The 24,877-nt window shown below is 52.4% G+C and overlaps 10 protein-coding genes across 10 annotated transcripts; 5 read left to right on the top strand and 5 right to left on the bottom strand.

The window, feature by feature from the left end:
* Positions 1-828: 828 nt before the first annotated feature.
* N7462_008743 (MFS transporter) lies at positions 829-2,708 on the bottom strand (the record flags this gene model as incomplete). Its single annotated transcript, XM_057080458.1, has 4 exons — positions 829-1,985; positions 2,065-2,121; positions 2,189-2,554; positions 2,621-2,708. The coding sequence occupies 4 exons, from the start codon at positions 2,706-2,708 to the stop codon at positions 829-831; spliced, it is 1,668 nt and encodes a 555-aa protein (XP_056930786.1).
* Positions 2,709-4,259: 1,551 nt separating this feature from the next.
* sip5 (Sip5p) lies at positions 4,260-6,760 on the bottom strand (the record flags this gene model as incomplete). The annotated part of the gene is made up of 3 exons (XM_057080457.1): positions 4,260-5,746; positions 5,794-6,304; positions 6,383-6,760. The coding sequence occupies 3 exons, from the start codon at positions 6,758-6,760 to the stop codon at positions 4,260-4,262; spliced, it is 2,376 nt and encodes a 791-aa protein (XP_056930785.1).
* A 1,279-nt stretch (positions 6,761-8,039) lies between these two features.
* On the top strand, positions 8,040-9,526 carry N7462_008741 (uncharacterized protein; the record flags this gene model as incomplete). Its single annotated transcript, XM_057080456.1, has 2 exons — positions 8,040-8,171; positions 8,234-9,526. The coding sequence occupies 2 exons, from the start codon at positions 8,040-8,042 to the stop codon at positions 9,524-9,526; spliced, it is 1,425 nt and encodes a 474-aa protein (XP_056930784.1).
* Positions 9,527-9,799: 273 nt separating this feature from the next.
* Positions 9,800-10,756, top strand: N7462_008740 (uncharacterized protein; the record flags this gene model as incomplete). Its single annotated transcript, XM_057080455.1, has 4 exons — positions 9,800-9,893; positions 9,961-10,332; positions 10,493-10,599; positions 10,706-10,756. The coding sequence occupies 4 exons, from the start codon at positions 9,800-9,802 to the stop codon at positions 10,754-10,756; spliced, it is 624 nt and encodes a 207-aa protein (XP_056930783.1).
* A 1,384-nt stretch (positions 10,757-12,140) lies between these two features.
* Positions 12,141-13,373, top strand: N7462_008739 (uncharacterized protein; the record flags this gene model as incomplete). Its single annotated transcript, XM_057080454.1, has 1 exon — positions 12,141-13,373. The coding sequence occupies one exon, from the start codon at positions 12,141-12,143 to the stop codon at positions 13,371-13,373; it is 1,233 nt and encodes a 410-aa protein (XP_056930782.1).
* A 512-nt stretch (positions 13,374-13,885) lies between these two features.
* N7462_008738 (putative G-patch domain protein) lies at positions 13,886-15,038 on the bottom strand (the record flags this gene model as incomplete). Its single annotated transcript, XM_057080453.1, has 2 exons — positions 13,886-14,830; positions 14,946-15,038. 2 exons carry the CDS (start codon positions 15,036-15,038, stop codon positions 13,886-13,888), a joined length of 1,038 nt encoding a protein of 345 aa, XP_056930781.1.
* A 417-nt stretch (positions 15,039-15,455) lies between these two features.
* N7462_008737 (uncharacterized protein) lies at positions 15,456-17,220 on the top strand (the record flags this gene model as incomplete). Its single annotated transcript, XM_057080452.1, has 3 exons — positions 15,456-15,578; positions 15,742-16,101; positions 16,180-17,220. 3 exons carry the CDS (start codon positions 15,456-15,458, stop codon positions 17,218-17,220), a joined length of 1,524 nt encoding a protein of 507 aa, XP_056930780.1.
* A 788-nt stretch (positions 17,221-18,008) lies between these two features.
* Positions 18,009-20,800, bottom strand: N7462_008736 (snoRNA-binding rRNA-processing protein NOP14; the record flags this gene model as incomplete). The annotated part of the gene is made up of 2 exons (XM_057080451.1): positions 18,009-20,450; positions 20,516-20,800. The coding sequence occupies 2 exons, from the start codon at positions 20,798-20,800 to the stop codon at positions 18,009-18,011; spliced, it is 2,727 nt and encodes a 908-aa protein (XP_056930779.1).
* A 148-nt stretch (positions 20,801-20,948) lies between these two features.
* On the top strand, positions 20,949-22,148 carry N7462_008735 (uncharacterized protein; the record flags this gene model as incomplete). Its single annotated transcript, XM_057080450.1, has 5 exons — positions 20,949-20,991; positions 21,045-21,164; positions 21,214-21,274; positions 21,326-21,462; positions 21,514-22,148. The coding sequence occupies 5 exons, from the start codon at positions 20,949-20,951 to the stop codon at positions 22,146-22,148; spliced, it is 996 nt and encodes a 331-aa protein (XP_056930778.1).
* Positions 22,149-22,297: 149 nt separating this feature from the next.
* Positions 22,298-24,736, bottom strand: N7462_008734 (uncharacterized protein; the record flags this gene model as incomplete). The annotated part of the gene is made up of 8 exons (XM_057080449.1): positions 22,298-23,276; positions 23,329-23,450; positions 23,507-23,780; positions 23,838-23,925; positions 24,015-24,211; positions 24,268-24,341; positions 24,401-24,613; positions 24,677-24,736. The coding sequence occupies 8 exons, from the start codon at positions 24,734-24,736 to the stop codon at positions 22,298-22,300; spliced, it is 2,007 nt and encodes a 668-aa protein (XP_056930777.1).
* Positions 24,737-24,877: the final 141 nt, after the last annotated feature.

Below are 24,877 nucleotides of genomic sequence, written 5' to 3'. Positions count from 1 at the left end.
CGACGCATTTCACAAGCGTTTCTACCTTGTATATTATGAATTTTTGCATGTCCACTGCAATGAACATACCCATCTGTAAAAAATTTACGAAGTTCTCCAGTGATGACCATATTACTGTGTTATGTCACTGGGTTGAGATGAGAACAAATCCTTGGTTCATCTATACCGAATGCGTTCCCCGTGCGGCGTGTTTTGCGGGCCTTTGAGCTCAATATTCAAGTTATCTCAAAACAGATTTGAACATCCCATCCACAATCCGGCCCATCTTCCCCTGTGAGACCTTTTTAGGTCCTAAATATCCCGGTATGCGAGGGAAATATTCGTCAATCCGTATGACTGATGATCTGTGGCCCAAGCATGCCAAAGCCGACGAAGTTCTCGGGTTGATGTAGATCGGTATATGTTTACTTTGTCTATTATATACAATTCGACATATGCAAATCGAGAAGTCCACTGTAAATAATCCCTCGGAACGCTTCTCAGGTTCTGCGGATTTTAGAATTATACGTATATTGAGTGAACAATTTTTATATTGATTTGGAAAAATGTTCTATAATTCAAAATTTTTGACAGTAGTTCAATAATAGCAGGTCGTTGCAAATACATAAAACTTTGAGTCACAGGGAGGCTGGTGAGCAGCATGCAAAAAACAAACGCTCGACGCCATGCAAGAAAGGGCTTGGTAACAAAAGGACTGCTCGCTAATTACGAAAAAGAATAAAAAAAGAAACGGATGACAGTCATATACCTTATTTCAGACCACTTGATTCTGATTCGAAAAAGAGTAAGAGTCGACCGGGAGAGAATGTTGCAATCCGATGCCAGTTTTTACCGCGAAACCGCTGCGGTTGGGGTCTCATCAGAATCGGCATCGGTAACAATAATGCGAATTATTTCTTTCGACGGCCGGGGGTCCGTAACAGGAGCATAACAGCAGGAAACCGCAGCGCTCACAGTCGCTGAGGTATGCTTCTTACGCTGGACCAACCAGAGCTGCGCAGCACCCAGTAGGGCAACAAGCGCACTGCTCCACCATGCGATCGCAGTGCAGCCAATTCTAGCACCAGTGCTATACAGAAACCCTGCCACAGGTGGTGCAATAGTGCGTGACGCAGCTCCCGCAGAGGCGGCCAGACCATTGATCTTACCCATGACCGAGTTCGACGGACTGGCTTGCTTAATGAGAATTAAAAGCACAGGATAGGCGATGATGGAAAGGACATTGCGGACAATTAAGCACGCATAAATGCCGAAGAAGACGAAGTTTTGCGGCAGGTATACGAGGAACGGGACCATGAAGTAAGCGATAGGATGGAGCACTGTCACCAGAACGAAAAGTCGCCAGACTCCGAGCCACTGAGCCAAAGCTGGGAAGATCAGACTTTGGATGACCAGGGCGATAATGCCGTCGGTTGACATGATCATGCCCACAGACTGAGTCGAGAGACCGACACCGCCTGGTATATAGAAAGGGGAATGATGGTCACTTGGTACGCCCTGACTGGGTTTGTCTTGTAAGAAGATGGGGAGAAGATGGTCATAAGTCATCGAGTGGTACGTGAATATGGCCAGTGCAACCACAAGCATACTCACCCGCCAATTGAAGGCCTTGGGGCTCGGCGGCTTCTTCCACGTGGGAGAGGTTTCATCCGTAAGGACATTCCAAATCTCATCTTCATGCAGGTGAACCTCGTTAAAGGTTCCGTATGACTCAGCGCGAAGGTCAACACCAGCATTGGCCGTTGCCCCTGATGTCGCGAGTAAAGGCTGCTCAACTGTTGTGTGCTCGAAGAATTGGTGATGACTACCAGGTTGCATCTCCGGGTGAGTCTCACGCAGAAACAGCCAGCTCCCGATAATGCTTAGGAGCAAAAGGAATGCACAGACAAGGTTCGGCAACAGGTAAGGGAAACGTCCAAAGAGACCTTCCGAGGGGAATAGAGAGGGAAAGCCTTCTGATGGTCTCGCCAGTAGCCCTCCAATGGCTGGGTTGATGGAAGTTGCGATTTAGTATCGGGCCTGAGAGTTTTGTAGCGAAGCCAGGAAGGGTAAATTCTTGCTTACCTGGGCCGATGATGGTTCCAATTGACCACACAAAGGGCATGACCGCATATGCCCGGGCTGTAAGCAAACTGATGTGAGCCAGAATCCAGCAGAGGAAAACGAAAAATTCCATTACAGCACTTACGCTCGTGCTCTGGTCGTTTAACAAGCTCACCGACCATGGTCTGGATTACTCCGATGTTGCCATTCAAGGCACCGCCCAGAGCGCGGCCCACCAGGGCGACCCAGAAGTTCGGGGCCAATCCCACAAGAAGGAGAGAGAGTAAAGTGCCGAAGCAGCCAGAAAGAAGGATTGGCTTGCGACCAACACGGTCCGCGAGACTACCCCAGAACATGCCCGTCAGGGCTTCGGCGAGCGAAAAGGCTGAGATCAGGATACCAGCATAGAAAGATGCGTCGTTGCCACTAGCCATGTGGAAGTCCTTGACCATCACCCATGAGTAGGGGAAGATAGAGGTCAAGGCAATAGGCTCGGCCACTCGACATATTGCTGCACCGGAAGACATTAGCAATTGAGATGTTGTGGATAAATAAAAGCCACGAGGGCGGAACGTACCCAGTAGGAAAAGCTGTGCAGTGGGGAACGCATCTTCGGCATTGTTGGAAGACGGAGAAATGAATCTTGGCTGCTGTGTTAATACCATCGTTCAAGAGAAGTATTTAAGACCTTACGGCAATCCCTCCCCGCGAAGTCAAGTCGATTTGCTTGATCCTCGTCTGCCGTGTGGTGTGCTGGCGTAAAAAAAGGAAAGAAAAGAAAAGAGAAAAAAATCGAGGTCACCTCAGCAAATGTTTTCAGAGACCTTTGTCTTTAGCGAGGGATAGGAAAGCAAGAGAATAATTTGAAAACGTGAAGAGGTCAAGTGATAAAGGAGGGGGAAGAAGAGGTGGCGAGGGGAAAGAGTCTGCATTTCCATTACTCAACCGAGTCCGGCGCTCGGGCCTAACGGAACCGCTGCCATACAAACTTCCAGCCGCCCCGAGGAATGCAGACCGCGTGCGGGTACTTCTAGAATATTTTTATTTGATTTGAGAAGTATCATGACCAGCAGAAGATAGCAAGGGATTATTAGAGGCAGTTTCAGGAATTAAAATTTTTTTTTATAAAACTTTGTAGATGCCTGGGCATTTCAAGGTTTCCTTGAATAGCAAAAGGCGATGGAGCATACCATTGTGGTAGCCAATATTTACACCAATTTAATGGATGGGGAGCAGGAAAACTGTCAATCAATAATCAAATAGTTCTAGCATTATATATACATACTAGTCAAGTCTGTGAACAGGTCAGATCGATTAAAATTAATCTCGGTCGTAATCGCGAGCAAAATCAAAAGAACAACGGAATATAAGCCACTTCCATACTGAGTACGTTCTATACATCCTAGCATATACTGCAGAGTCTCATCTCTCAATACCAGACTGATTTTCTAAGCCCGCATCAAAAATAAACAATACCAACAATCTAAGAAAGGAGTGGATATAGTGACCCTGGAAATCTCCAAAGTCCCCCCCCCAATCCCCACTTTGGTGGCGCTAGCGGCCGTTTGGGTCTGTTTCTTAATCGCAATCGGTCCAATCAAAGCCAGCACCGTTCCCCACCATTTAGGGTCTGCACAATTGTGCAACATGATGCTGCAGGAAAATTGCAGGCGTATTTATGAAATATTTACCTAATAAAATTGCCGCGATGAACAATAGACCTGGTTTCAATCCAAGGCAGTCTTTCCGTGCCTAAAACTTGCTCAATATTACAGATACAAGCTTTGCTTTGCCTACGCTTTGGAAGGAGTCTGAAGACCAGCACTGAAGCCGAATGGAAAAAAAGAGCCAGCCATTTGCTAATAGTAGTAAGTGGAATACATAGTAAAGCCAAGGTGCGGGTGGATCGCAGGCAGTCTCAAGGAGGCACCTGGCCGAAGAAAGCAAAATGGATCTCTATCATGGTAGTTGTGATGATGATGGTGACAAAAAACATGAATGCTATGGGTGGGGGTCCGGTCCCGCCACCAGAGAGAAAGGAGACAAAGAGAAAGGAACATAAAGATAGACAAGGGAGTGCAATGCAAGAAACCCACTTCTGATCAAATCAAAACCCCTTTCCTGCAGCGCCGGCTAATCCATTCATGCGCCCAAAGGGGAACAAGAACCAAGGAAACGAGGGAAAAGGAAAAAAAGATGGAGGGAGAAGATGAAGGTTATGAGGTCTCAGTGTGGGCGGCAATCTCGACAGATCGAGTCTCAAGTTCCTTGGGAAGAATTCCACCTGAACCGTTTGGAGTCTCTATCGCAGGACTCACCACAGGTGTCGGGTTGGGAATGATCGGGTCCGCCGCATCGGAATCAGGTTTCGCAGGATTAGTCGGCTGATGGACGGAAGGAGTGGCGCTCGAAGAGCCCTCGGCCGGAGGATGGGTGGCCGTATCCTCGACGTGTTCGGCTTCACTGGGCTTCTCCTCGTCGCCGATGACCGCAGCCAGACTACGGAAGTTGAACATGGGCTCCAAGGAGGTGTTGCTGCCATCGGCACCAATATGTCCACCCGATCGGTCCTCGGTATTGGTTTCCATAATGGATGAGAAGGAAGAGGATGCACTCGATACGTGGCGAAGATGGGAGGGTTTTGAGGGTTCGGCAGCCGCAGATTCCACGGTTAGAGAAGCAGAAGGAGTCTGATCCACCGGACCAGCACTACTTGATGCAGCCTGGATTGTCCGGTCGACGGCCTTGCCCTTTCCTGCAGCAGTAGAATCCTCGCCCACAACCGAGGAAGCACTGCTGGCATCCTTGCTGAGAGAAGACTCTCCGGGAACCTCCAGTGCCACAGTGCTAGCATTGTTGCTATACAAGCCGTTCTTGCGAGCAACCTTTCCCGCCTTCTTGGCTTCTTTCTCCCGCTTCTTGGCCTCCTTTCTGATTTCCTTTTCCTCTCTCCTTCGACGTTCTTCTTCGCTGGCCAGACTCAAACGAATCGCTTCCATCATCATCATTTCCTCAAGATCGTCGATGCGGGTACGTCGGGATGCGTCTCGTGGCGGCGCGATGCTTCCTGATCCTTCTTCGGCCGAATCTGTATCCTGCGCCGGCGCACGCGGCGGGGTTCGGTCCGGGCGCTCAGACAAGAAGGCCAGGGCATTCAGCGCGGGAGACCCGGTCCGGCCGGCATCCCCGTGCGTGGCGCGCCGTAGTCCTCGACGTCCCAGGCCGAGACCACGGGAGTCACTGCCCGAATTGCTTGAGTTCATCAGATAAGCTGCGGTGTGAAGGGCGGTCGCCGCAGCGGATCGACGCGCAGCATGCGCTCGGGCATTTGCGAGTTTCTGTGCCCAGTCCGGACGAACCTTATCGGTGGTGACCACAGCAGGGTCAGTGGCGGATAAGGATGTCGCCCGGCGACGACCGACCACTGGAGCTAGGTTGGCGGAAGACAGAGATGACGTGGAGGAGACAGGAGATGTGATATTGGGTGATGGCCGCGCGCTTGGGTCTGCGGCATAGGTCAAGCCGCGGCGGAAGTGAGGAGGAGTATAAGTGACTCCAAATTCAGGCTGGACACAGAACGGGCAAGCCGAAGGTTCTGAGACGAGCTGACCCTCGGTTGATTCAGCTCGTTCGCCCTCGGTCGGCGCTGGGGCGTTCGCGTCGGGCTCCCCATGCTCTGGGGGTGCGGTTCTGGGCGCTTGATCTGGACAAAGCATTCAGAGCAGATGGGTTGGTCGCAGCATCGGGTACGGTTGAGATACGGCGGGTAGTAAAGAAAACAGATAGGACATTCGCTGGAATCCTTGTACAGATAGACCTCAATCGGCTGTCCGTTGACAAAAAGGTCTTTGGGAAGTTGCAACTCTCGCGGCGTGAGGTCCGTCTGGGAGCCATGCTTTGAAGACGTCGTCAGGGCGGCTAGAGTCTTCGCGCGGGCGCGGAATAGAGGCGAGGTGGAGGTCCCTGATGCAATCGGTGATAGCGCTGATGGTAATGAATGGGCGGGGTTGGAGGTTTGCGATATATCAGAGTTGAGAGACTGGGAGCGCGATGTGATAGGCACGGTGAGATGTTGAATGTTAGTCGCATCGGCCGAATCCTTCGCATCGGATGGCTTGGGCAGGGTGTACTCCAACTCGGGGGGAATCTCATCCGGCGGAGGTATGGTCATGCCCCGGGCGGCAGCCATCAGCTGGTGTTCGGCCCATGAATCTGAGAAATCGTTCAGCCCTCTCCAGAAGGGGGCCAGACGACGTTCAATCTAGAAGGAAGAAGTGGTGTTAGTCCGGGGTCACTGACGATGCGGGATGCGGAAGGTCTCCTCCCCGTGGGGACAGACCATCAGTTGGCGGACGACGGCCTTGTTGAAATCCTCTGTTCCCACATAGACACCTTGGGTGACGAGGTAGCCCCCATCCACATGTTCTTCCTTCATACTGCGCTCTCGTTCCTTCACTCGAGCCGCCCGCTCCTTCTCCAGACGACGCGCTTCCCGTTCCTGCTTGGTTTCCCGCCTTTGTTCCAGAGTGGCCACGTCGCGATCATGGTGATGGCCGCTGCCGATTCCGAGGATCGACAGGTCTGGCCGACTGCTTCTACCCGACCGAGGCGACTGGTAGAGGACCCGGTTGGGAGCATCGGAAGCGCCTGGCGACCATTGTTGGCTGCGGCGACGCGGAGTGGAGGACCGGGACTCCTTGGTCTGGGAGTTACCCATCGCGAAGAGGGTCCGAGGGGATGGGGAAAAAAGAAAGGAAGGAGGGGAAGGAAAGAGAGGGTAGAAGAGCCGACGTGGGAGGCCCTGAGCGGCGTAACTCCGGTCGGGTAAAAAGGGCCCCCAAGGGGCAAAAGAGAGTGGATTAACGAGCAGACCGAGCAGACGAGCAGGGGGACAGGCTAAAGCCAAGATGACATCGGGGGGGGGGAAAGGAAAGGGACCGAAGATGACGTGGGGAGATGTGGAGGAGAAGAGAAGTGTTCAAAAGCGCGGGGAGAAGATGGAGGGGTTTGGGGAGGGGGGGGAGGAGTTGGCACGGAGGAACTGGGGAAGAGGATCGGGAGAGACAGTATGGCAGAAGAATGTCTAGAGTCCGCAGTCTGGAAGATCGTGTTCCTCCCACAGAACAAGAACGAGCAGGACGAGCAGGGGGCGGATGTGGCGGAAGTGCTCTTACATACTCCGCGACAGTGCTTCATCCACCAGGCCATACGTCCACACGTCCACGAATCTACGAATCCACAAATCCAGACCCCCCTCCACCGACCCTACGAGGCTCCATTCTGGTCTGGCCATCTTTGTCGTGTGCCGTCATCACCAGGTCGTGATTACATCAGCCCTGCATGTCGATCAAACACCAACCACATATCGAATAATACCCGTTCGACTGTACGGCAGAGTACATAAAAGACCTCCCTGCTGGATATCCTGTAATGCCGGCATGAGTGGGACATTGAGGGTGGAGTAGACGGGCAGCGGTTCCTTGGCTCACATCATCGGTTTGGCTCCCCCTCATTTTTGGTCAAGTCAGAGGGCGAACGGGATTATTTTTAGCGCTTGAACTGGTCGGTATCGTGATTACAGACGGAAGTGTCAGGTGATCTCGATCACCACCCAGGGTACATATACATCACGTGATAAACAGGCAAATGGTCACGGGGGTCTCAAAGAGGTAGGCGGTGGTAGCCGCCGAGCTGTGGCCGCGGAGGTGCAGAAGCAGAAAAAAAAAGAGCGGAAACAAAAATCGGCTTGCTCTCGTTGCTCTCGTGGGTCGTGGACTCATTTACGAAATTCTCAAACTGGTCCAACCGGGGCCTGCCATCTGCCATGACCGAGGCTACCAAAGCCACCACGACCCGACTCCATATCACTCCCCCTGACCCCCGATATCTTGCCCTCGGTCCTCCCTCCGTCGCTCCGACAGGCCGCGACCGATATCTCGTTCCACACCTTGCAAACCTTCCCCGAGAACAGCTACGGATATATCACACTACCGGCCATGGATGCTGAAAAGATCAAGAAGAAGCTGAACGGCTCGATCCTGAAGGGCAAGAAGTTCAAGATCGAGGCCGCCCGGCCGCACAAGCGACAAAGAAACGAAGATGACGACACGGCCGTGGCGAATCTACCTGTCGAAGCGAAGAAAAATCTAAGAAGAGGAAGTCGGGCGAATCGGACGACGAAGTCATTGAGGGCTACGAGCTCCCGTCCGATCGCAAAGTCAAGCGAGGCTGGACCGAACCGTCCAATACCAAGAAGGACCGACGCAGATCCGACAAGAAGCACAGCAAGAGCGACAAAAAAGAAAAACCCCAAGCCAAGTCCAAGTATACCGAGAAGGCTGAATGCTTGTTCCGAACCACCGTCCCACCCAACCGGTCCTCTGATGTCACTTCCGACGACAAGAAGGCCAAGAAAAAGAAGAAGTCGGAGTCGGAGTCCGTCATCCACGAATTTGCCAAAACGATGACCCATCCCAGCTTCCTGCGCACCAGTGGTGAAGACAGCGCACCCACAACGGAGTTTGAAGAAGGAAAGGGGTGGGTGGACGCTGGCGGGAACGTGAAGGAAACCGCCAGCAGCAAAGTTCGCAAGGATAACTACCGTCCCGGCCAGGTCGCCGGGGCCAAAGAAAAGCGACCAGCCATTAAAAACTCGGCGCGGGAGGAGGATACCCGAAAATCATCCAGCGAGCCGGAAGATTGGACGTCCAGCAGTGGATCGTCGTCTGATGAGAGCTCAGACTCAGAAAGCGAGGCCATCAGCTCTTCAGATGAGTTGTCCGAGCCATCCGGGGAAAAGGAGACCTCCACCCTTCACAAGCCCGTGAAAGAGACTTCAAAGCCTGCGAATGACCCGGCAACTACATTTGAGGATCCAGCTTCTGCCTCGAGCTCAGATTCTGATTTAACTTCCAGTTCCGACTCTGATTCTCGAGCCGAATCGGACGAGGACGAGGCAAAGGGCAAGCAAAATGCGCCCGTCCAAGATGCCAACGAGCCACTTCCCAAAGAGGTTCATCCCCTGGAGGCCCTTTTCAAGCGATCTGCCCCGGAAGCTGCGGAGGCATCGCTGACAGTGGACACCACGGCTGGGTTCAGCTTCTTCGGTAATGATATTGAGTCTGAGGAAGAAAGCCCGGCCGCCGAGCCCCAAACTCCCTTCACGCCATTTACCAAAAAGGATCTCCAATCTCGGGGCCTACGGAGTGCTGCGCCTACGCCCGATACTGCTCTGGCGAGCCGACACCGGAACTGGGTAGACCCCGATGAGATGGATGAGGATGAGGAGGAAGAAATATCTATTGATACCCCTGTTTCGAAGCCCCGAGAGAAGGACATCCCTAAGGAGGAGACTGAGTTTGCGAAGTGGTTCTGGGAACACCGTGGAGAGAACAACCGCGCCTGGAAGAAGAGGCGGCGTGACGCGGCGAAGGAGCAGCGACAGCGAGATAATCGGAAGAAGGGTATGAAGGGCAAGTCGTGATTTGGATGGAGTCATACCTAGCGCTGTTGCGATTTAGAAAGACCAGTGTAGATGGCGAGGGACGGTCGGAGCCACGCTTCATTATATCTGTATAAACCGATCACATCAATGGAACATAAACTGCATTGACCTCGTTTGTCTCATTTGCTGATTGCGTAGATACTGCCGTAGTCCCGCTGCGGCCTATCGGAGCCCATAGGTCACGTGCTTCCAGATAACCCCGATAACCTCGTCATCAAAACCGTTGTCCCAACTTGATCAACTGCCCGCAAGATGCAGCCCATCTGGAGTGTCAAGAGCAGCAGGGCAAGTCTGCTCCTGCTACTACTTGCCCTGTTCTCCCTCATATCCGTCACCGTCGCGTCTAGTACGTGGAAGCCGCCCACCCTGCTTTCCATCTATTCCCCTTCTTGTTCCCAAAGCTACATCTGCAGCTGCGGATCGGCCCAATGAACCTACCAGCGCTGCTGTCTACCTGATCAGTAACTCCTCGCTAATCTGCACTGGCTTTCCAGCACCCACCTCCTTTTGCAAATGTACCTGTTTCTCCAATAGCACGATCATCCCCCTGGACCCTGCCAAGCCGGGCTCGTCCTCGTCCGCCTTAGACAAGGTCTACAACATCTATGAACGCGCGTTCGACGATCCCTCCGCCGACCCCGAACCCCCCGTACCACAGGTGATCGAGCGCGCACAGAAATACCGCGCACTGAACTGCAACGATTGTAATCGCAAATTCTGCCTGGACTACGACCTCCCGATCTGCAAAGACGCCAAAGAAGACGATGTCTTCACCACTTGTTTCCGTAAGTTGAGACGAGACGGGCTCTTTGCGCTTCGGATCACACACCTGCCTTGTCCTGCACGGGGGCAAGGCAAACCCCATTTCGAACTGTTGTTTTCCTCCGCAGATCCACGCAAGCCAAAAAGCAAGGTGCATGAAGCTGACAACCGTTGGGCGCATAGAGCGCGACTCTCGGAAGGACGAGGCAGTCGTTTTCATTTTCATTTTTGCGACGGGCGGACTGCTCGCCTGGGCCGTGCTCAAGCCCTGGATTGAGCGCTATCTCGAGGTGAGCATAGCAAAAACGACCCTTTTCCCCCCTTTCCCCCAAAGCAATCACCCTCGGACGGTTGCCTTCTCGGTGTTCTAGCGGCTAATGCGTGGTTGACCTGCAGGCAGCGCGGGAGCGCCGATCGTACATGCCTGTTGCGGAAAACGATAGTTAAAATAGCGTCAAAAAGTGTATAGGCAACCCTCTAAACCAATTATTTTCTTTTGCTTTCATCCAACCTCGTGTCAATAACTCCGTAAAGTGTATGGTGTAAAAGCAAAGAACAGAACAGAAAAGAAAAAAAGCGAATAAGAAGGAGAAGGAGACAGGTCTTTCGTCCATAGTAGATAGAACGAGTCTGCACCCAAAAAAAGGAAAGAAAGGAAGCCGATAAGAAACCCTAATCCAATGACGACATGAGAACTTCCGGGATGGGAGGGGGATGAATGACGGCGAAGTCCGTGCTAGACGAACGTTGAACCCGATCTCCTCCAATGAGGGATGAGATCCCGATAGCAGCGGACCCGTGGAATGCCGGGACGATCCAGCCAGTCTGCATGGACAGGATTCAGGGGTATTTTCGATCTGCCAGCAAGAAGAAGAGGACGAGAGAGCTGATCCGAGAGGGTACAGTAGCGAACGGAGTCGGGGAATCGGACCTCTAACATGAATGAGTCGCTAACCTCGATCTATTGCCGCTAGCGCATCCGCAGCGTTGTGACGGGTCCAATCGCCCCCACCACGTTGGGAGAAGGTGAAACATCAGGGCACAAGAGCGGTGCAGTGGGGACCATGTATCAACCTCCCATTTCCTTCTTCAACCGGCCAATGAGGGGGCGGCCTCGATCATGATTGTCGGATTCCACGTCGAGATTCCATGGCGATCGACGGGATGTGCATCGGCGATGCAATCATCGAGCATGGAGATGACGAGCGCGATCTCCAGTAGCAAACGGCATCCTGCGATCCCGGTCCTGGGATGACAGGCGGTTCGGAGGTGGGAAGATAGAGAAGAGAGAGCGCGAAAGAGTGGAGGAGGGCAGGTTCCTGGAAGAATCTCGGGATCGGAGGAGTGGGTTTCAGCGGCCAAATTGGGCGCATTAAGATTACATGGGTCCCTCATTTCGTTTGCGTTTTTTTTCTCTCTTGCTTTTTGTGTTTTGCTTGTTCCCGGTTTCTTGTCTGCTCGACCTACTTCTTCTCCTCTTTGCTTCTGTTCTTTTCTCCGTCCCTTCACTCTAAATACCGTCTGCCACGCCCGCTCCGCTGCATCTCCCCTCCATCGCTGCAACCGGCGACGACTGTGCTCTTGTTGATTTTCGCAGTGTTGATCAGATTCGGTGACCCATCTGGATCGAGAGATCGTCCGACTCAAAACGGGGGTGGCGCACATCGGGTCCATTTGACGACGGATTCGTATACTTCCTATATCTGCGATTGTCATACCTTCTATACTTCATCCTCCTCTCTGTTCTCTTCTATCTCTCTTTCCCACCGTGCGCCCGCAGCGCCACATCGTAATCGGCCGCTGAATATTCTTTCATCGCCGGTGACAAGCAATGGCGATCTTCGATTCCGAAAAACGCCCCCGCGGCCTACGAGTCCCGTCGCTGACGGCCATAAAAAACGGCAGCGCCAAGTCGCAGTTCACCTTCCACAAGAAACCTCTCGACCTGCACTCCCACGATTCGTCCAGCCCGACCGTGACGGTCGTCGCCACGCCCAAGACGGCGCCCAACAAGGAACTGCCGCCGACTCCTCAGGAGGTGCCGCCTCCACGCAAATCCTCCATGCCCAAGCGGCGCGAGGTGGGCAGCCCTCGTCCGAATGACTCGGCGACTCCCACAGGCTTGCGACAGGCAGCACAAGTCCCGTCCCCGTCCCCATCGCCTGTGACGGTGGTTTCATCATCCCCGCAGCTGCAACCGTCACACCCGCCGCCACCGCCGCAAGTTCCTCTCCCGGCGCTGCCATCGCAGCCTCCGGCCCAACCACAGCCTCAAGCTCATCGTCAGTCTCAACCGCAGCCTCAATTACAAACACAACGGTTGCCGTTGCAGCCGCAGCCGCAGCCGCAGCCGCAGCAGCAGAAGCAGGGACTCCCCCCAGCACCTGTACCAGCATCAGCGCCGGTCAATTCTCAACTTCCACTGCCGCCCACTCCTCCAACGCCTCCAACGCCTCCGACCCCGCGAGCTTCTCAAACTCCCCAGTTACCTTCACCCACCCATACGTCTCGAGCATACCAAGCTCCTCAAACTATAGCAGCTACATCAACTACTTTGCCTTCTCCGGTTTCTCCGGCCCCTCAGCCCCACCAGGCCTCTCGGGCTCAGCAAGTATCTCGGGCTCCTCAAGCTCCGCAAACTGCTCCGGCTCCGCAACCCGCTCCAGCCGCACCAGCGCCAAATGTTTCTCAGCCATCGGAACCCGAAAATGAAGACGATACCCCTCTAGAAGACTTCATCCCCACGCCCGATGAGGCAGGTGCACCTCTGGGATCTATATCCAGCGCCGAGCAGGCTGGGACTGCCTCACCCCTGGAATTTGAACCCATCGCAGCCCCGCTGAACAAAGTCCACTTTGCGTGCTTCCAAGATCATCGCAGCATGCCGGTGGCTCAGAACGAATGGTGTGCCGTACCCTGTATGACTTGTCATAAGTTTGATCGTGAGATCCGACACCGCTGCGTGTTTTGCTGCCTGCGCATCTGCGAAAGCTGCCACCAGAGCCTTCAGAAATGCCAGCGTCGCTCGCTAGCCGAGCTGATGAACCGGATGGCCTCACCCTGATCGATCCCACTTTCTCTTTCCCCCAACCCCCTCCCTTTTCTTTGTCCTTGATGTCCTTGTTTTCTTATTTATTTATGTTCTCTGGTTCTCTTGCTTCATGTGCGAGTCTTATCAGCGGACAGGTCTCCCATTTGCATTGGCGCGGCGCGCCTGGGGTCGGGGCCCGGTGAGGATCGGATGCATCAATCCTCCAGTATAGATTCGGGTGAACAGCGGACCGTTCTGTGTTTTGTGGATGATCTTTTTTTTGTTTTCATCTATTGTTTTCTGCTCTTTTCTTATGATACCAAGGGGCTTGTGTGTATATTAGGATTACTCGAATAGTCGAGATTTGCATATTGATAATGAGTTCTGGTTTTCAGAGAACAAGAAGGATTCCAAAGTAGCCGGGGAAAAAAGATTACAAGTAAATCCACAATTGGCAATGCAATTCATGTAAATCGTCCATCTATCGGTTTGATTTGCGAAGTAGTGTACAAATAAAGACGGCGAACAGCGCGACCGCAGTAATTTCAATCATGATCTTCCTCCGTCAGACCCGGACAGCCCTCTAACTCCTCGTCCGATTCGTAGCGATACTTGCACCAGAAACAATACCGGTACGTGTCGCGCAGGAACCGGACGAGCTTCTCCAGTCGCTCCGCTGGCTCAAGGGCATTAAAGGCGTCCAGTTCCGCGTCTTCCTCCTCGAGCTCCTGCTCGACGATCGCCGTATAGGGTTCCCGCGTCCCGAGCGCCTCGAGGTCATCGCGGTCTAATGTAGGATCATTGTATCCAGGCAGCCGTTGTCTGGGGAAGAATGATGACGGTAGCGACGTCTGCAACGCATGGCGAGCCTGAATCTCTCGCTCCCGGTTCTCCCGCTCACGGACCAGGCCGCGGTAGAGCACGTTGAGGTGAGAGGTGAGCTTCACGGGCTTGGTTTTGCGCGGCGTCGCCGAGTTGGGCTCGGCAGTGTCGTCTTCGTCGGGGTCCATCACGCCACCGGACGCATCGGCTGGCGCGTCCGCGGACTCGGCTTCAGCATCCAACCGCTCAGCCACTTTCTGAGCCGCGCGCACCTGCGCCTCTGTGCGGCGTGTCTCACGTTCCTCGCGCACGCGGTCGCGGTAGTCGCCTTCGTCTCGCTTGATCTTCTTGGTCGCTTCCGCGGCCTCCTCGCGGATCTTGCGCTTCTTTTCGCTGTCCAGGCCAATGCCGCCACGGCCTTCCTTGAAAATGAGATTGAGGGGCTCTGAACGCGGTGCAGATGCCTGAGGGGTGGACACAGGGTCGGTGGTCGTCGGGGGTGTGTCGCGTTTCCCAAGGGACTCGCCGGGCTTGAAGCCCAGCTTGGCCATCATCTTGAACCCCTTGTTGGAGGGGTCCAGGGTGTTTTTCGCCAGGGCCTCATCGCGACGGGTGGCCTCCTGGGCGGCACGTTCAGCTTTGCTGAGAACTCGGCCTCGAGCTTCGGCCTAAAAAAGTTCGACGCGGTCAGCGCGCAACGGAGAGGGGCAGGGTCCCAAAACAGCAAGCCACGATGCAGGGGGGGGGGGGGGGGGGCAGAGGGAAAATTGAGGAGACATGTACCTCACGCTGTTCTCGCCGTTTGCGTTGGGTGAAGGTCTCCTTTTGCGTCGGCTCCTCGATGACCATGGACATATAATCGTCCTCGTCCGACATGGTGGATGCAGAAGCCCAGGTTTCCGGCGATAGGGTTTTTGCGGGGAAAAGCCGACGAAGTGGAGCCGGAAACAGCCTCAGCCACTGACGATCTTCTTCGACCAAAATCACTCTTGTTTACTCGACCCGCAAGGGACGCCCAGCCATGTTTTCGGAAGGATCGAGCCCCCAAAGGATCTCAGGGGTCCATTGAACGCATTCGCGCATTCAAGGATCCATGCAGGTGTCTCAAGTCCTCCAATGACCTGCCCTGTTCGCCAGCTTCCCCCCTCTCTCCCTGGGGGGCCGAAAGATCCTTTCAGATTGATCCCTTTTCATTCGACTTCGACTCCGACTCGGCACTTCTTTTAAGCTCCGAAGGGTCTTTTAAAGAAGGACGTCCTACATCTCCCCGCTTGCACGCCAGGCAATGTCAACATGATCCTCCTCTACCTCTGTTTCGTGCTATCCCTAGCAGTAGCAGAGTCTCCGGTCATCGACCTCGGCTATACAAGCTACCAAGGCACCTCATTTGCCAGCGGCATTTCCCAATGGCTCGGAGTACGCTTCGCAGCCCCCCGCTAGGGAATCTACGATTTGCCTCACCACGGGATCCTCTCTCCCAGAACGGGGTTCAGCAAGCCACACAAGTATGAGAAGTCAATTTATCTGAGAAGATGTCCCACTCTGTCCCCGTCCCTCCCTCGTGCTAATCAAATCACAGCATGGCCCGGCCTGTATTCCGGTGGCCAGCAGTGTAGGAACTGCCGTGCCTCAAGGCACTTCGGAGGACTGTCTCTTTATGGACATCTATGCCCCCAGCAATGCAGTCCTGGCAAAGAAGAAACTCCCCGTCTATTTTTTCATTCAGGGAGGAGGCTTTGCTGAGAATTCCAACAAAAACTATAATGGCTCTGGCCTGGTGCAAGCCTCTGACTTGAACATCGTCGTGGTCACGTTTAACTACCGTGTGGGGCCTTACGGCTTTCTCGCCGGGAGCGAAGTGCAGAAAGGTGCGAGTCTAAACAATGGCCTGAAAGACCAACTCAAGGCGCTCGAATGGGTGCAAAAGTACATTAGCAAGGTAACGTCCCGCCTTTCCATCTGGAGGCCTATCTCAATTGATCTATCCAAGCGAAATTACCCCTAACGTGGATCTCAGTTTGGTGGAGACCCCGACCATGTTGTCATCGGCGGCGACAGCGCCGGAGGGGCGTCTGTTACATTGCTACTCTCTGCCTACGGTGGACGAGATGACGGTCTTTTCATCGGGGCCGCGGCCGAATCCCAGAGCTTTGCCTCGATGTTCAATGTCTCCGAGAGCCAATTCGCCTACAATAGATTGGTCACTCGTACAGGCTGTAAGAGCAGTGACGATACTCTTGCATGCCTCCGCGGCCTGGATATCAGTACTCTGCAGGCACAGAACATCAAGACTCCCTTTCCTGGAGCCCCAGGTAATCCATTGTACCTCTATGGCCCGACCATCGATGGCGATTTAATTCCCGACTATACCTATCGGCTTTTCCACCAGGGAAAATTCATCAAAGTCCCCGTGATTTTTGGTGACGATACCAACGAAGGCACAATCTTTGTGCCTCGGAATACGTCCAGCGTCAACGCCGCCGATCAATTTATCAAAAACCAATTCCCACGTATCACAAAAACGCACTTAACCAAGATCAATAGCATGTACCTAACTGCGGACCAGACGCGCAGCTTCCCGAATGCAGGGCCATACTGGCGTCCAGCAAGTAACGGATACGGAGAAATCCGGTACATTTGCCCTGGAGTGGATATGTCTTCCGTCTACGCTGCTGCAGGGGTTCCCAGCTGGAACTATCACTATGCCGTGGTCGACCCGAGCAGCGAAGCCGAGGGCACCGGGACCTCGCACACGGTGGAAGTGAATGCAATCTGGGGCCCCAGCCATGTCAGCGGCGTGCCCCCTTCTTCGTACTGGACAACCAATGCCGGGATCGTGCCTGTGATGCAAGGGTACTGGACCAGTTTTGTGCGGTCCCTGAACCCGAATACTCATCGGTACGCGTCGAGCCCGGAGTGGAAGACATGGGGCACAGGAGACGATGCGTACAAGCGCATTTTTATCCGCACGAACCAGACCCGCATGGAGCGGGTGCCGCAGAAGCAGCAGGAGCGGTGCAAGTATCTCGTCAGCATTGGGGAGGCTTTAGGACAGTAGGGTGGGAGAGGACACCGTGCATACGAGCAGTAACATAAGTTTTCTGCGCTGGATGTTTTTATGATCCACCGCCTAGTATATACATGACTCCATCTAGTCATTTACCTTCCATGAATCTACTATCCGCTTCGCCATACTACAACCAAGAGGCATGCTCTTAGCCTGAGTCTGCCAATATCCATCCCTGACCAATACACACGGACGAACAAAATCGCGCAAATGATCCAGGGCCATATCCTACGAGAAGATTCCGAAAAGGTTCCAAACCGCTTAGAGCGTAAGTAGATTAGACCCTATGGAGAATCGGTCCTATAGAATAACTAAAACCCGTTTTCCAGAGGCCATGAGTTCATAATTAACGTCGGGTTCTTGAAAGCCTACACATTCACCTGAGGAAGTATTGGATAAATAACACGGGGTGCAATCCTAGGCAATGTCTCCTAGAATCTAGGCAACAACACAAAAGCGACATTGCCGGTCTATGTACCCTATAGCAGATCTAATATCTCAGATACCCATGGTTATTGGTTACTATCAGACAAGATCGGTGTTGAAGAGCAGTCATAATGCCTTATTTAAAAGAAACAAAGGTAGAGATGGATAAAATTCCAATGGACATCGACTTTTTTTTGAGTTCCCAGCCATGCACCTGCCCCGATAAGAGGGCGAAGAAAAATAACGGTATGTACCAATCCAAACATGAATATAATCTGTGCAATAAAAAACAAGATATAACATCACAAGTAGCAAAGGCGCCAAAGAAGAGAGAAATGCAAGTCGAAACAGAATTACCGCTTGCCTTGGCGCGCTCTCTTCGCCCGCTCGTACTCGTTGGCCGCCTGGCCCTCCTCGGTCTGGATCTCCGCAATAAGACGCTTGTACTTCTTCTCGTACTCGGCATCGCGCTCTTTCTTGTCCCGCAGCTTCTCGCGCGCAATAAAGTTTGCGTCCTTGCGCAGTTCGCGCATGGCACCTTTCTTCTCGCGCTTGTATTCGGCCTTGAGACGGTTGGCCTCGGCACGCTCGCGGTCTGGATCGTAATGCTTGTCGGGGTTGAAATTCTCCTCAAATTTGGGAATGGCGGATTTGATGGCCAGTGGGCGGTGGTCGTGGAGGAATAGTGGACGGCGGGTAATACGAGCACGGGCAAGATGGGAGTCGATCTTATCGATAACCGACTGAACCGGATCCCGTGCGGCCACAAACACCTTCGACTTGAAGGATTGGCGGAGGTGGTGAAGCAGAGTCTGTACAGGGGAAAATATTTCCATGAAGGCGGAGTTTTCGGCCAAGAGGTCAGCCGCGGAGCCGAGGAGAGAGACAAATGTAGCAAGGAGAGAGATCTTCAGATCCTCCTCAGCCTCTGAGTCCGAGGGGGTCATGGTGATATCCCGGAATTGAAGCTTGCGGGGAGCGACTTTCTTGACTGGCGCCAGTTTCAAAGACTCTTGGAATTGCCGGAAGGGAAAAAATCCGGGCTTGGTGGTAAGCTCTGTGGGGGCGAGATTGCAGAGAGCATTCATGATATAGTTGATCAGTTCAGGCATATATCTCTTTGAAACAGCTTGGTATTGAAGACACAAGCTGGTGGCGAAGGCACCGGTTGTCAAGTCTGAGATGCTGTTGACTGAGGCTTGTCCCAGAAATCGAGCAAGGCACAAGTGCGCAGGCGTCGTCACGGAGTGGAAGTGATCCGAAGTAGGGAAAATGGTAGATATGCCTGTCAAGATGGCCAGATCACCGGGGAGAAGGTTGAGTGGGCGATCATTCGAGATCTCACGGAGACGAGCACGGAAGGCCATGGCCACATTGATGGGGTGAGTTTTGGCTAATGAGTGAACATGACGGAGTATGTTCTCAATGATAGCAAACGAGGGCTCCTCGCTGTGGTTGGCCATGTACGAGACATGTTCGACGAGAATCTCGGCGAATTTTCCGAGCTTAGCTTTGTTATTGGCAGCAAGACGGGGGTGGTGTAGGGCACGAATGCGCTGAATGACCGTCGGCAAATCTTGAGGAGGCACGTCGTTGATAATCGTCAGGAACTCTTCGTGGTCCTCTGGGCAGGGATATGTAAAAGCCAATTTCCCATCAGAGCCCTGCTTGACTTGAACAGCCGTTGATGCGGCGCTCGCGCCGATTCCGGTAGGCAGCGTCATTCCGTTGATGAGTTCATCCTCCTGCTCCGGCTCCTCGACAGATTCATCATCTGATAACTCCTCTTCTTCCATATCACTGCCATCTAAAGAGAGGCTGACATTCGATCTTGTCTCAACAAGATCATCATCGATGACGAAATCATCCTCATCTTCAACAGCCAGCTCAGGCCGGGGTCCGTAGGATGTGGGCAGTCCAAAAGCGGCTGCATCATCGATATCGGATTCATCTTCATCATCTTTGAAGAAAGAATCTTTATCATCTTCCTCTTCCTCCTCGTCGCTCAGCTGCTCACCACGCATTCTGCGCACTCGATCTTCTTCCAATTTCTTCAGCCGCTCGGCTTCCTCCTCGGCCTTTTCCTCCTCGGTCTTTGTACGATCAGTCGGTTGCGATCGCTTATCGAATGTCAACTGTTTGAGACGCTGGTCGTATTCCTTCTCTGCGTCCTTCTGCTCCGGCGCTTGTAACATAGCGGCACGCTCTGGATTCATAGTATCCACATCAGCCTTGACTGGTTCGGGCTTGGGCGGAGCCTTCATGCCGCGTAGGGCTTCAAAAAGATCAGGAAGCTCTTGATCCAGCTCATCTCGGAGATCCTCATCGTCCTCCTTCGCCTTTTGCCGTTCGGCCTTGTAGAACTTTGACTTCGCAATGACCTCCTTCATGACTTCGGCCTTCGACTTCTTTCGGTCAGGCTGATCTTCATCTCCGAAATCGATGAAATCGTCCATATCGCCTTCCTCTCCATCCTCCCCAATAGGCCGTTTTCGCTTCCGTTGGCTCTCCTCCTCATCGGAGTCCGGGCCGCCCAAGTCGTCGCCTTCGAAATCATCCACGTTTGCTCCATCAAATGAGAGGGACTGGCCCATGTGGGTTAGTTGGAAATCTTCTTCCTCATCTTCCAGGTTGAACATTGATTCTTTGCGCATCTTTTTCTGGCTTTCTCTTGCGAATCGCTCCGCGGCTCGCTCCTCGGGGGTCATGGTCGGATCATTTTCACCAAATCGACGATCAACGAGTCCACCGATTTTGTTCCGACTATTCATTTCCTTCAGAAGGGTGGCACGACGCTAATAGGAGCAACAATGGTCAATATCAAGAGTAAAAATTTAGCATTGCAGAAGCATGAACCCACTCTTTCCTCGCCCAGTGATCTTGTGACGCCTGGACGACGCCCAGTGGCTTTGACATTGCTATCACGAGTAGTCGCCTCGAACTTGCTCCGCACAGAAGGTGCTTTGATCTCGAAGGGATTGAAGCGGTCTCGAATCGCTTGCAAGGCGGTTTCGCGCTGGTTCCGATTCTGCGCGGCGGCACCAGACTTCACATTTTGGCGCTTCTGCTTTTTTGACTGCTGGGGACCAAGGACTCCACTGTCCCGAAGTGAAGCCTTCAGCTGCTTGAGCTGTGAGGGCGGCATTGTTGTCTTGGAGGACTGCTTTCGGAGTTGGGTTTTTTTTTTGCTGGAGTGAGGCCGATCAGGAAAATTAAGCTCACCGCCTCCGGTCAATCAACTATTCTGCCGGCCGGTGTCTCCGCATCTCCAACACTCACTACAACTGCCCACGATGCCACCTTTCTCGGGAGATGGAGTGCTGTGGCTCTGTCTTGGTAAGATGGCATTGAATGTTTGGATGGTCAGATTCGATTTCTAATGGCTGCAGGCATATCATTGTTCTTTGCCGTTCGGGGTATCGCCACTGACTTGCGCCAAGTCGTTGATCTGACAGAGATCAAACACGTTGAGAAGGAAGACAAGATAATTAGTGAAGGAACAGAGGAAGGTAAATGAAGTTTCAGAATTTATGGAGAATTTAACTAATATTTTTCAAGTGCTCAAGCTTGATACTCTTCTTAAGCTCTCCGAAAGCACAAGCCATGACCTCCGAGCCGCGTATGATATGCCGACGCAAGCGTTCCAAACTGTCTACTAATATACATATAGAGCTTTGCGCATAATTTCGGAGCGATCCACGAAGGGAGAAACACGCGATTTGCTTCTCGATGATGTGGCATGCAAGGACAAGCTCCGACAAAGCCGGGCGCTAACTGCCCTTCACTTTCTGGTCTCCAATCGAGCTTGTATGGAAACCATTTTGCCGGCATAAAAGACCCAATGCTAAAGAATAATAGTATCGCGCACATCGGTATGCACCCGCCTCCGAGATATCCAAACATATACAGCTTTGATAAGCTGTCTCTGCAACTTCCTCGAGGAGCACACCGAACAGACATCTACAACAATTTCTCCCGTTCTACCGAAGACCAGGCCATTGGGAGAGAAGAAAGCCCTTCAAATTTTAAATGTTCTTTTACCAGAGAACGTTCCAAGCGCTCTAGAAGCAGGGATTGTGAGTCGATGGCTGTGCAAGTATCCATTTCCATGCGCAGTGACTGAGCCATCGCGCCGGCAGGATGTGGTGATTATGATGAAAACCTGGTGGTTGGATGATACAGTCATGAGTTCCATATTTGGTACATTGACCACGCATCCAGAAGGAATCAAACAGTTACGGAAACATGGGCTGATGGGCAGCATGATTGAAGAAAATGACCAAGACGATGACGATGCAGAAAGTGATGTATGGATGGAAGATGGAGAAGATACAGCTGGTTCATTCCCCCATGCTTCGTCACGAAGACCTCGGCAAGGGAGCGCAGAAGACCAAGCACTTCGCCGACGAAGGAGAGAAGCAATGGTTCTCAGTGAAGGAGGGCGGCCACTTGGACGTGACGACATTATTCAGAGGCCGATTCAAGATGACTGACCGACGGCGGCTCGATGATTTTTTTTTCTTGTAATACTTGACTGTACCAGCATGATAGATACCCCACCCAGGTCTGGGAAAGCGAATCGATTTGGATGCGATGAATGCTATGCTATTATGAAATGATCTTAGTTATCTTAACTACAAACCTACAAACCCATCCACGATGACTTGGCCAAGTGGTCGGCTTTCTTCCGACTATTTTTGACCATCCCAAATCTGTTCAAATCAGACATGGCTCCGTAGAACATGGACAAGACCATACGGTCGTCGCACTGGTTGCCCTGATCGCTCTCGAAGACTCCATAGAACGCTTGCCACAGATCGTGAACATTGATCAATGCCCCGGACTCAAGATAGAGCTGATATAAGATAGCCGTGGCAGGCTGCTTTGCTGAGACCTTATTCTCATTTCGATCTGTTGAAGAAATCAGATAGTCGAAGGGACTTCCCAAGGCGCGCTCAAGCGCAAATCGGGGCCGAGGGGCAAAGGTTTCCTTCAGGGGGTTTCGCAGGTCAAACAAAAACGCTTCATGTAGAAACAAATCCTGTGGCCGGATCAAGGTCTCTGCGAAATACTCCTGGAACGCACCAACTAGTCGATCAACAACTTTGGTGTATTCAACATCTTGTTCCGATAAGTTGGCCTTGCCTTTGCTGAGTAGAATTCGTTGCTGGACAACCGTCGTCTTCACCACGGAGCTGTTTATATTGTATTCGCTGCGTAGTGGCACGGAGTGTATAGACTGTCCGAGCAAGGTTGCGAAATCTGCCTGGATTTCTTCCAATAGCGCATGCACGGACGAACTTTTAGGCAAGGACGAAAGCAAAACCCCCAGTTTTCCGGAGTCGAGTGTTCTCACGGTGGCTAGCATATCATCCAAGACTTGAGACTCACTCAGCTCTCCAGATAGGGCGCGGGTTGATAGATCAGATATACTGGTCTTTTTTGTGCTTTGCGTGTGCTGAAGACAAGCATGAATAAGTAACACGGCCTGGAGAAGCTGTTGCATTTTTTCCTGCCCGGCTCCAAAGTGGCTGAGTACTTCTTGGAGTAGGTACTCATCATTCTCTAGCAGATTTCGTGCGTCATTGGTAGAGCCAACCTCGACCAGGTCATCGCAGAACCTGTTTGAATGAATTAGACAGGAGTATTAACCTGGTTATTTGAAATACTCACATTCGGAAAGATGGAAGGTTACGTATTGCCTCACAAAAATGACCCTGAGAGAGTGTAGACACTGACGGGGAGCCCAGAAGCACAGCAAGAGGATTGGCAAAGAAATGCGACATATACGCATACTAACATCAATTAGACACCAGTCGATAATGAATAGGGGATGCGGGGCTGGGTTTACTTTGACCATACGACTAAAAGCCTCCGGAGTCTGAAAATAGTCGCTTGCCTTTTCAAAAAGAGTGCTAGTGATATTGCGACCAATCCACAATTTTCCATTGTGATCTGTCTGTATGGCCTCGTAAATACGGTCGACGCAGTTGCCTGCTTCTTGAACCTCGAAATGCTTTCCTTGAAGTAAGGAGACACAAGATCGGGGAAGTCGACCTTCGAAAAGTTCAACTGAGGTTGATATACCAAGGAGCACGGTGAATGGAATCCGATCAAGCCACGACCTGATGTTGTATCAGCAAAGACCTCCATGGAACTGCCTATCAGTATGGGATACTTACTTGAATAGAGATAGAAGATCCATCAAAAGCCCAGGATCAAAGGCCTCGCTGTCTCGCAAGGCGAGGACCAACTTTTGGTGCCCTTTCTCTGAACGTAGTCGTGGAGAAGATCCAGATCGTAACCAAGAAGTCGGGGCCCGGAGCGGTCGGTAATAAATTTCTGATATCCGTCATTACCTTCGGTGTTGGTAATCGCAGCTCGAATAATGTTCTTCAGCGATGTCTTCAGGTTAGGCGCATCGCCTGACTCCAGAACCACGACACCGCCCTCTCCGGATGTCGTCAATTGGTCGTTGAGGCGAGAGAGTAATCTGCTTAGAGAGGATACGTTGGAGCCCACCGTCACTAAAGCCGTTGGTATACATCCGTTGCATCTGCGAACTCCCTGTTAGATTGTGGCATTCTTGATTTTCGCAGGAAAGGGCCATACGTTGGAGGTGAAGACTCCCTCACAAAGGAAAGCACATCCTTCAAGACCCCAGCATCGACGTCCTCAAGAATAGCCTTGGTGAATTCGATGAGCACAGGCCTTTTGAGTTCCCTAACAATCTTCTGTTTCTCACCTGAATCTTGTGCTCCTGTTCCGACCACATCTGCTTATAGGTATCGTATCGCAACTTCACGCACTCAGCGGTTTCCTCTCCGTTTAATAAGGGCACAAAGCATTGCTCATTATGTTGCTTTCCCTCGTTATCGGTCAAGGAGACCTTGCGCCGTTTCGGAGGTCGTTCGTCTGTAGCTTTCCCAAATTTTGCAGGTTTGTAGATGTACACGCCCTTGATTTGTATTAGCATCTGTTAGGTTTCAGGACGAGGAAAGCAGAAGATGCAAAGGCATACTTGATTCTGGGACCTGTCTCTCGACAGGTCCAGTGCATCCTCCAGGCCATCGGGATCCATTGCTAGTCGCAATTGACGGAGTCGCGTCAAGAGCGGATGACTTCACGCTCGGAGATGGAAGCGCGCTAAACCCGAATTGGGCGTTAGGTAGTTTTCCGATCTTCAACTTTCCACGCCAAATAACAACAGCAAACTCCCCTT

Source organism: Penicillium macrosclerotiorum (assembly GCF_028827735.1).
Source record: "Penicillium macrosclerotiorum strain IBT 26536 chromosome Unknown utg000008l_segment0_segment0, whole genome shotgun sequence".
NCBI lineage: Eukaryota > Fungi > Ascomycota > Eurotiomycetes > Eurotiales > Aspergillaceae > Penicillium > Penicillium macrosclerotiorum.
The sequence above is the reverse complement of the archived record's forward strand: the minus strand, read 5'-3'. Positions and strand labels throughout refer to the sequence as shown.